General features: G+C 38.7%; 1 protein-coding gene across 1 annotated transcript in view; it reads right to left on the minus strand.

Annotated features, from left to right (window-relative positions):
• obsl1b (obscurin like cytoskeletal adaptor 1b) overlaps window positions 1–8,899 on the minus strand; it is a 41,141-nt gene extending 32,242 nt beyond the window's left edge. Inside the window, exons 1-7 of the mRNA XM_024287160.2 lie at window positions 8,601–8,899; window positions 4,559–5,673; window positions 2,783–3,052; window positions 1,254–1,514; window positions 831–1,142; window positions 470–736; window positions 34–309 (exon numbers count right to left, since the gene is read on the minus strand). Coding sequence (XP_024142928.1) covers window positions 34–309; window positions 470–736; window positions 831–1,142; window positions 1,254–1,514; window positions 2,783–3,052; window positions 4,559–5,573 — 2,401 coding nt within the window. The 5' untranslated portion in view covers window positions 5,574–5,673; window positions 8,601–8,899. The remainder of the gene's footprint in view (window positions 1–33; window positions 310–469; window positions 737–830; window positions 1,143–1,253; window positions 1,515–2,782; window positions 3,053–4,558; window positions 5,674–8,600) is intronic.
• Between the last annotated feature and the right edge of the window lie 2,271 nt (window positions 8,900–11,170).

The following is an 11,170-nucleotide window of genomic DNA, read 5'->3' on the forward strand; positions in this document are numbered from 1 at the left end:
TACTAAATCATACAGATGTTTTAGGACTCTTACCTTCTACTTCCACATTGAACCTGATGACATCGTCAATGGCATCACAGCAGTACACTCCTGAATGTGAGAACTCTGCTGATTGGATGACTATTCGTCTCATGGTGCCTTCTGACTGGATGTGAAGGCCCTCCATTGTCTGTAATTCCACCCCATTTTTGTACCAGTGGACTGGAGCTGTAGGGTCAGAAAGCTCACAATACAGAACTATGGGGTTCCCAACTTCCACAAATTTGTTCCGATCCATTTCAGACAGTGGCGAAAACTTCACTAATGGAGCTGTAAATTTAAGAAGAAAACACTTATTATGTATAGTTTTCTTCTATTAAAACGGGTAATAGTGTAGTGCATTGTCTTTTTTTTAGGTTGTGGAAATCCACAATCAAAGCAATACTTTTCAAGAAAGCTCTATACATACTCAAGAACAAACAGTATGTACCTTGAATGTAAAGTGCTGCTGAATCACGAATACCATAGGCAATAAATGTTATCTCAGCCCCATTGTCTGTGTCCCGCACTCCTCGTATGCGAAGAGACTGGTGTGTTCTTGACCGACGCATGGAATAACGCTCCTCCTCCTGGAGTTGTGTCCCATTTAAAAACCATGTTCCAATAACCGATGCAGAAAGTTCGATTGAGAAGACGGCGTCTTGGCCTTCTGGTACCAAGGCATCTTGTAAAGGAGCTTGTATTCTTGCCACAGGAACTAGGAAGGAAAGATTTGATTTACCAAGTCTTAATGTCAAGTGAGAAAACATGAAAAATAACAACAGTGTGTGTATATTACTAAGCTTGGTTACCTAAGTGAACAGTTTTTGGAAACTCAACATTATTGCTCTTCCCATATTTGTTCACACTGCAAATTCGAAAGCGATAATCAGCTTCACATGGGACACTGTCACCGAGGATCTCCACAGAGGTGGCAGAGTCGGTGGTCAGACACTGTACCCACTCCTGTGAGCCCGTGCCAACTTCTTGTCGTTCAAGCACATATCCAGAGGGAGGGTTCTTTCGGGAATCTGGGGCAGGAACCCATGAGAGAAGAGCTGCGTTTGCACGCTCTGTGTTCATTTGAACTCCCACTGGACAACTTGGTGGACTGTGCCTGGCGGCTGGAACAAGATCACAGCTTGAAAACTCTATTTTTTGAAAGCTATAAAACCTTCTAACAATCTCCTAAATGCATTATTCTACCAAATACTGCCACAATTTTTGGAACTTACCTTTCACTCTTAACTGAGATGAAGTCTTGGATCTGCCAACAAGGAACGTTACAAGACCAGAGTCTTGTGGCATTGTATTAACAAAGACCAGGATGTGAGTTCGACCAAAAGACTTGAGAATTGTTTGGTGGGTTTCACGAAGCTCTATGCCATCTTTATACCAGTGTATGTCCATTTCTTCTTTTTCTACCTCAACACAAAAAGCAGCATTCTCGCCTTCCAAGACATCAACTTTTCTTGGAAGTTTCCGCATAATTGTACCTGTAATCCATAAAGCAACAATTTAGTTATTTGCCTGAATGATCCTTTAACATACTACTGAGAACTTTGTAGACGCCAACATTTTTTTTTAGTTTCTCATAGCATTTTGTAGTCTGACCAATGCTCTGTCAATAGTTTTGAACAATTTATGCCTGCCAGGCATCTTTCTTTCTTTAGTAGGATAGATTCCACATTCTTTGAAAAGCAATGTTTTATAATTCTATACGTTTATAACATAAAATAAACTCCCAGATCTTAGTTGTTGTATAGTTTAACATGGTTACTTTTCTTATTGATGTTGTGTAGATACCATAAAAGTTACAACATTAAATTTGTTATATTAAGTATGTCTTGCATTAAGCCCCAGTCCCACCGCTGTCCTGAAGTTTCAGTGACACCTATTCAGTCGCTTTGAAAGCAACTCTTAGCAGATTAGTGTTCCACTCTCCTTGACCTTCTTTTAACGTGGCATGATACCAACCAATATCAGGGGGACAATCTGTATCTTAAAACTCTACAAAACGTTCAGAAAGTCCAGCACCTTTGTAATATTTGTCCAGCACATTTTGTACAACCTATCGAATACTAGCACATGCTATCACTACTAGGATGGTGACTCCCCAATGTGCAACCATGTGAGGACACAAACATTTTTGAGTCCATCTACCGGCATATCATAAAAAAAAAAAAAAAAAAAAAGTTGACTAATCCATTTTGGACTTTAACAGAAGTCCCTCCATATATTCAATCTAGTGTAAAACTCTACTGCTTGGATACATATAAATTCTGTTCTTAAGCAGCTTCCCTTGCTCACAGTCCATTAAGACTTTACAATTCTTCTCTTCACTTTTAAAACTCTTCACATTTTGTCTCCCTTCTGTCTCAGGGATATATTCATTGCATGTGTTTTCATCATAGGGTCAGGACCATTTAGCCAATCGGCTACTCACCTCAAGAACTCTCAGTCTCATAACTTTATAATATAAACTCCAGAACCAGAGTTTGAATAAAGACCTAAAACACATATATGCGCAACAATCTTCAGCTCACTCTATTTTTGATTTTTGCCTCCTACTCACTTTTACTGACATTTCCAATCAGATTTTGATGGGGTTTTTTTTGTTTGTTTTTTAACTGTTATCTTAATTGTTTTATTAAGGTGACCTTGTACAACGTGTTTACAAAAATCTTTTTGTATTTCATCATCATTAAAAACTATTTTTGCAACAATATTAATCTTTAAAGTGTTTTACCAAACACAGACTTACCTTTTACAGCTACTTCTGCAATGCTTCGACCACCATCAGGCATCTCACATAGATAGATCCCATCATCATCAATTCCTATGTCACGGATCGTTAGCCGCCGTTTTGTTCCCCATTCTTCCATTCCATATTTGGCCCCTGGCTGCAGTCGTCTGTCCTCCAAATACCATGTGATTGGAACAGAATCTTCTGGAACTTCACACTCAAGAACAGCTAAATCTCGTTCCCATACTTCTAGGTCAATGAGAGGCTGCTTGAACCGCACCGGCGGCTCTGGGATCAGAGGCAGAACACACTTTGATTAAGCTAATTCCACATATGTCAATGTGATTTGAAGAAATTACATAGAAAAAAAGCAACATTTTTTTAAACCATCTATAGAGATATTTCAGAGACAGTGTATTACACTATGTTCACACCAGGCTAAGAAATGTGTGTTCAAGTGATCACTTCCAATGAAAAATCTGCAAAAACACACCCATGCGTCAATTTTTGGGTTGACAATTGATTACGAAGGACAAATGTATCACATGTGATTTGTTGTACCTGGCTGAAATTATATGACGCTAAGTCTTTTATATATTGGAATAGAGTTGTGAAAGAAAAAAGTCTGGAGCAAGATTTGCGAGAATAGCACGGCTTGGACATTTCGGACCAAGCCTCTTCCAAGGGTAGCGACAGATCTGTATGAACACCATATGCTCAAAGCGTACTCAAGAACCCATGTTCTTGAACACGCATATGCCTGGTGTGTACATAGCTTGATTGTTAAAGCAAGGTGACCTTTATGAAACTTACTGTACAAATATTTTCTTGTACTGTATGACAATAAATTGAAACAGGCTTTTTTTATGAAGTGTCAGTTATGTAAACAAGATGAGCAAAATCATGACATAGGAAACTTTTTCATTTGAGGAATTGGATGGTTATTAACACATTGGGGTGTTGGATAGAAAATATACTGTTTGTAAGTGACACCGCCAGACAGTACCAGACAGCTGTAAACAACAAATCGTGTACTGTACTTGATGGTCTGTGTGCAAAGCTCATCACTTCCTTAACTTGCAAATGTTCTATGAAAGGCCAGTCACCCATAGAGCTTACACAAATTCAATTTCTGCATCCAAATTGTTTGTGTATTAACACACCGTCTATCTCTGACCAAAGTATGGAGGTCATAACAGTTTCATCGTCCTGCGGGTTTGGACTCCTCTGAGCCATGTGAGAAACCTGAACCCCTACTAAAAGTCTTGTATCACATGGACGCTCCTTCAATCATATTGCAAGAGGGAACTTTGCAGACATTGCACTGCATCTTCAAAACATTTGATTAACCTCCCTGGGTGCCCAAGTTAAACTAATAACTGGTATCAATTACAGGCTGGCTGAGGATGCAAATACTTTAAACTAAGTCAAACTAAAAACATATACCTAAAGCAAAACTCTTGGGAGAGTAATCCTGTAGTGATTTGAGCAACTGTTGATTTTTTAAATTGCAAGGAAAAGCTGGCGTCCACACATTTAATTTCCCCACGTGTCTTTGGATCTTCCACAATAACTGATCTCAGTTCCTCTCTTAGACCTACTGACATCATCCATGCATCACATGAACAGAAACCAGATCCAACAACACACCACTCCCCACTCAGTCATTTACTCACATAAAAAGGGATTGCAGGCTTGAGCTGCGTTGCATTTACTCATCACAAGAGGTCAGCTCTCTTCACATTTCATGTTCATAACAGTCTCAGAACACTACAAATGATAGTTTTCACTTACCCTTGACAGAGAGGTGTACAGCACTAAGGGTTTGCCCAGCAGTGTTTGATGCAGCACACACATAGACTCCGTTATCCTTTTGCTTACAGTAAAGTACTTTAAGGGTAAAGTATCCCTCTCTGTCCTCATATAACAAGTAACGCCTTCCAGACAGTATGAGCCTGCCATCTTTTCTCCAAATTATTTCTGGTTTGGGTTTGCCAGTCACAAAGCAGCGGAATTTGGCATGTTTGCCTTCAGTCACAGCAAACATCTTCACCTTCGTTGACTTGGTTATCGTTTCGTCTTTTAGTCTATTCAGGACTTGTTTACCACTCCTTTGTTTCCCTTGGTGGACTTTCCAGTGGCCATTTGTGTAGCCGTTACGGTTCCCTTCCTCTTCGTGTCCTGGACCTGCATCAACGAGCAGCACAGCTCCTGCTAATGCTTCCCCGAATTCATTCCTCGCCTTGCATGTATACACGCCACCGTCTGGAGCACGGGTCTTGAAGATTTTGAGCTGGAACCATCCTCCATCCTGACAACCCACATTAAAATGTGTGGTCTCAAATATATCATTAAGTTTTCTTCCATCCTTTTCCCAGACAATCTCTGGTTTGGGGTTTCCCCAAAGCTTACAAGAGAATACTGCATCTTCCCCTCGGCCGACACGAGTGGATAGGGGCTTGATGAGGAAACGTGGCTTGTTCTCTTCTCGTAGCTCCATCTCCTGTGCCTCACCTTCCACCTTTAACGTGGCTGCAGCATATGTTTCTCCAATACTGTTCTTTGCTTTGCAAATGTACTGGCCACTATCTTCGATAGTAACGGCCGAAATGATAAGGTTGTAAACATTGCCATCCTCAAAGACCCTATATCGTCCTTGTGGGTCGATCTTTTCATTGTTTCGCTCCCAGATGACAGCAGGCCTTGGATCACCACCAATTTGACACTTCAGGACTGCATCAGTTCCGCTTTGCACAACAACAGGTCTTGGATAAGCTAAGAAGCGTGGGGCGCCGCCAAACACATCCATCTCTGCTTCTTGGACAGATCCTCTTTGTCAAAAGTAGTCTTGGAGGTTGGTAAACGTTTCTTCAGTGGTGCAAGTAAATCCACTTTCCAACTACAAGTCTCTGGGGATAAAAAGAGCAAATTAATTTCCATTGGCATAAAACAAGAAGTATATTTAAAAAAACATGAGGAAAACAACATCACGGTAATTAGAACTAGTGTTGGCTTTGAGACCATTTCCATATTCCAGTTCCAATTCAGCTTAACAGTTTTCTAACGGAAATAAACACGCCATCTGGAATGTAAAATATGACTTCTATCATGCCAATGCTCACCCTTTGCCCCCTTTAAGTGCATGTGTTTCAGCACAAGCAGATGGCATGATTATTAGGTCTAATTGAATTACTGTAGCTCTATCTGTATGAGAGGAAAGCACGGCACGGTGAGTTGGAAGAAACAGCCCTGTCCTGTTGCAACAGCAGCCACAACATAGCCAGTACAGCTGGTGCTGTATTTCAGTGGGAAAGGGCTTAATATAGTAAACCCTAAAAAAAGATCTGTGAAAGGAATGTGTGTCATGTATCACAAAGATGGCTGAGAAACCAAAATTTTCACACAAATATCAGCCAATAATGACTAAGAAGTCTTTGAAGGTGACCTTTTTTGTTTCAAGCCAAGTTTCTTGTTCAACTTTTGTTGGGACTACAGTGTTCAGTTGTTTTCCCTGAACAGGACTTAAAAGATTTTTAGTTTGTATATCACTACACAAGGCTAGTAAATGTTGCAGTGATTAAATGTGTTTTGGCGAAATAAATAGGCTCCCAGTTTCTCCTTCTCTGCAGGGCTCTTCCTATGGGGAAGGTAGCAAGCCCTCCTAAAGAGAGGGTGGGTATTCTCTGGCTTCATCTCACACTTGAAGGCATGTTTATGAGGTAACTGGCCGTTCTACATTTAGGTGCAGGAGACCACATGTTTGCTTGTGTTTTTTTTTTTTTTCTTTTTTTTTTCTCGGTGGCCCTGTGACTTGACCAAGAACCTCCCAACTCTACAATTGTTGGTATTCCCACAAAAGTTAATATAATTCATTTTTTATTTTATTTTTCTATAAATTATCTATCATATTGACCAAATGTATAATTTTTAGTCAGTTTGGGGGTCATCAAATTATGTAAATAAACCTCAGAAAACGAAGAACATAAAATATAGCAATATTTTAAACTCGTAACAGAATCAAAAATGCCTCATGGTTTTTAAATGGGCAAATAACAGTCAAATGTTATTCAATACATTTAATAAAATTCACTAAAAAACAACAACAACAAAAGACAAAAAAACTACTACACCTATTAAACGTACCATCAATGAATGGTCTATTACCAAACGCATTTAAGGTGAATTGAACTATAAGGCAAATTACGCGAAACAAAATAGTTAGAGATGAATCCGTTAGTCGGTCAGACTTTATTAGCTGTGTTCACTGCAATTCTAGAACTTGTTTGTAACATGCTACACATTAGCCGTGTTAGCATATTCACGATACTTGTAACTCTAAGCCTTGTTTGCAACACATAAAAAAGCAGACTAATAATGCTAAAATAAATGTCACTGTGATTAAGCTAACATTCTACCTCGCTAGTTGCTAACACTGAGAAAAACACAGTCCAACACCGCTACACATTAGCTGCGTTAGCATATTTGCAATAACACCCAAACATTTTGACAGAGTGCCATGTACCTTTTAAAGTTGCTTGAACATAATTAACAAAAACCAGAATTAATCCATATAGACACTCCAGAATATAAGGCGCACTGTTGCTTTTGGGGAAAAACATTTAGGCTATAATTGTGTTTTATAGTGTGGAAAATGTCGTACATGTAAGTAAAATAAACTTTAGTGGTTTACTGGTGAGAGTATTTAATTGTGTCAAGTGATGCTAAAATTAAAACACATTTTCTGTAATGTGAAAGTCCCAGTTTGATCATCTTTTGAATTATTGTAAAAGCCTTCCCAGTGGACTCTTGTCTATGATGTCTTTTTAGCCAAAATCCGAATGAAGAAGTTTGTATGTACACAACAATTACAAGCTTTCTCGAACTGAATTTTTTGTTTGTTCCTGGATAGAAAAATACTCAGAAATGCATTTTTAATCATAATTTTCTTTACATATGTCCTCCATAGTGATAAAATGCAACAAGATAACATTAAAAGCATAAAAAACACAATTTTCATTGACGTGGGTCTTTAAATAAGCCAGTTATGCTACCCATAATGCTGTAAAGGGGGTCTTAAAGCCTTTTTGTTGCTATTGCACATTTGGATTTTTTTTCATTGCAATTCTGAACCCAGAATGAACATCACGGCGAGTTCACTTGAGGTCAAGCTAGAAAAACTGAGGACCCACAAGCAAAACTTTAATAGTTTACAGTTTTTCTAGTAAAATGCAAAATATTCAAGTTCTGGCTAGAAAATGACTCCAAAATTGATAACATGCAAGAGATTAGTAAATTTAGGAAGAAAACATTCAAGATATTTGAAGATATGCTTGAAGATTTGAGCAATTTTTGCACTCATGGGTTTTCTGTTTTAGTGATAATCAGTAATATTATTTTAAAATTATTTATTTGATAATACAATAGATAAATCATGGATTGGTATAGTTTTTTATTTTTTCTGGGTTGCTGGCACTTCACTTCTGAAAATATGGTGAATTTGAGGTGGAAGAGTGATGATGTGGGCTTTTTGTTCAGAGGATGACCAGGTGAGCACATTCCCACTCATCAAAATCTTACATTATGAACATGCTATGACTTTAATTCAAATCAAGCTTATATTAACAGATCAATATCATGAAAATTTTACATTTTATTAGTTGCACAAAAATGAATTTACTGTCTGAACAGTTTCATTGGCATAGCTGAGACAATGTGCTCAAAATGTCTTCAGTATTCCCTGTGGGGCTTTAAAGATATAAGATTAACCCCTGTGTTAACTTGCGTTGTTTAATCGGAAAGACCTCTGCCCCTCATGGAGCGGAGCACCTCTCCCTACCTCGCTTCAGTCGCCAGGAACCACCATCAACATACATTCCGCAGTTGCGATCGAAGTCCGAGTTAAAGAGCAATGCCACCCGTTTCCCGAAGGCCAAGTAGTGTCCCAAGTTGACTTTGGATTTGGACGCATGCTAAGCTCAAATGTCCGGAGTTCTATTCCAATTCAGCCTCATTGACGTCGCTCAGTGGAACAAACAAAATAATAAATAAACATGCAAAAGTCTACTCCAGCTGAACCAGAGCGGAGTGGTTCCCCCAAACTCTCTGTCGTTCAGACCTTAGACACCCCAAGTGTCATTGTTCATGGAATACTGTTAAATGCTTATGCAGCTGCTGCTGTCTTCTAAAAATACGGGCTGCCTTGATGACAGCAGTGAGGATAAGTCAGGCACTTCCATTCACTTGCCAGCAGGGGCTAAAGATAGTTCTGCAGGCTTGTCCACAGCAGAGCCATTAGCTTGCTTTAAGGTTTGTAATAAATATCTTAGAGGAGCACATTTTGTTCTTGATATTTCATCTTTGCACTAAAATCTTGTCCTTTCCAACATAAACATACAATTTATAGAATTTTTTTACTTCACAGTATTTCGACAACCATAAAATACCTTAACACAACTTAAACAGAACTCATCCTATAAGCTTGTTTGATTATTAAGTCAAAATTATGAAGGAATAGAAATTTTGCTTAAGTGATATTAAATCTGTGAGTCATCTCTTAAATTGTTGGCTTATTTTCACTGATGTCTTTATTTAAAAAATAATTTTGTTGTTCTAATACATATTACATTACAATATTAAAATCCATTATACTAGTTAAAAAAGCAGCCTGAACACATGTTGAGCTAAAAATAAGTAACTTATTGGGTTGCTCTGTAACTCTCTTGTGTGCACCACCCTAAATCTAAAAAAACACTAAATGTGTTTATCTGATTTGACTCTACTATCAAATCAGATAAGCTGTTTTGCAATGCAATTTCTGTAATTGCTAGTTCACTATGTTCCATTTTTTTTGTCTTGTTTAAACACGGAGTTGTACATGAGGTGGGTCTGTGTTTCTGATTGATCAGGAGTCTTTGTCAGTCTTGGCTGCATTGTCCCTTCAGCTGTTTGGTGGCCCCATTGTCGACACTCCCTCATTTCAGCTGTTGGAAGTAATCTGATACACATCAGACTCTTCTATCTGGTTCTGGAAATGTTTGGGTTGAAGACTGAGATACAACTTCAAGACCCACTCTGATGAAAATTGTGTTTTTCTTTTTACCATGTTCTTGTGGGATTTTTTTTCCTCTTGATGGAGGACAAAAAGAAAAATTGAGCTTAAAATTACATTTAAGATTATTTTTTCATACAATTATAAGAAAATAGACTTAGTGGACCACGAGATCCATTCCGTTGCATCCACTTGTAGTCGACTAGATCATGGACGTCTTTGTTTTCCTCATCTGAACTGGCTTCAAACTGTACGGCTAGATAGTTCTAAAACTGCTCACCATTTTGAAATCTATTGGTGGTGGTGTGAGGGGCTGTAAGCTAGCAGGAAAGCTATAAACAAAGAGATCTCAGCATTGGAGAAGGGCGGGCGGGCGAGGGAGTACCAACAATCTCCACCTTCAACTCTAGAGGCAAATGTTTTAAGAACTACTGCCGTGTTGCAGAAACTATGTCCCAGAAAATGACACAGGTTTTTGATTTTGGCTAAAAACCGCATAAGCATAATTAAAAGACCTCTGGGCACCATTTTAAAATAGATTAAAAGATTATCAGAGTGGGTCTTTGAAGACTTTTATGTTGAATTTGGTGACAAGACACCAAAAATTCCACAGATGTTCAAATGCAAATAAGATCCTATTGTTTTGACACACTCTAATGCAGTGTTTCCCAACCCTGGTCCTCAAGGCACACTGTCCTGCATGTTTTCCATGTTGCCCTGCTTATGCACACCTGATTCAGCTCATCATCAGGCTCAGCAGAAGCCTGACAATGACGGTCATCAGAGGCAGGTGTGTTTGAGCAGGGTTGGATCGAAAAAATGCCGGACAGTGTGCCTTGAGGACCAGGGTTGGGAAACACTGCTCTAATGTATGTACGGTATATTCTTGCAGTTTTTTAATGTTTTCTTTCCCTGTTTATAAAAACTAAAACATTTGTTGTTCTTTCAAAGTCTACTATGTTGTGAGAGATTCTGTTTAACTTTAATGTCACCAGTAGGTTAGTCCATTCTTCGAGGGCTGGTATCCCAACGCCTTGCCTGAACTACTATACCTGGATCAGGTATGTCTAGACCAGGAGTGTTAAACTCATTTTGGTTCAGGGTCCACAGTCAACTCGTCTGATCTCAAGTGGGCCGGACCAGTGACAATAGCGAAATGACCTATGGTCAACTTCTGTAGCTTTGTTTTTGTTTTGTTTTTTTCTCAGTTGGAAACAATGTATCAACCAACCTAGTAACCAAACCACTTATTATTACATTGTGTATTAGGTTTATTTCTTGATCTCTTGTTATGCAGGTCTTCTTATGCTTCCCCAAGTGATGGAATTGTGGATTGTGGTCATTTAAAGAACTATATC

This window comes from Oryzias melastigma, linkage group LG21 (assembly GCF_002922805.2).
Source record: "Oryzias melastigma strain HK-1 linkage group LG21, ASM292280v2, whole genome shotgun sequence".
NCBI classification, from domain to species: domain Eukaryota; kingdom Metazoa; phylum Chordata; class Actinopteri; order Beloniformes; family Adrianichthyidae; genus Oryzias; species Oryzias melastigma.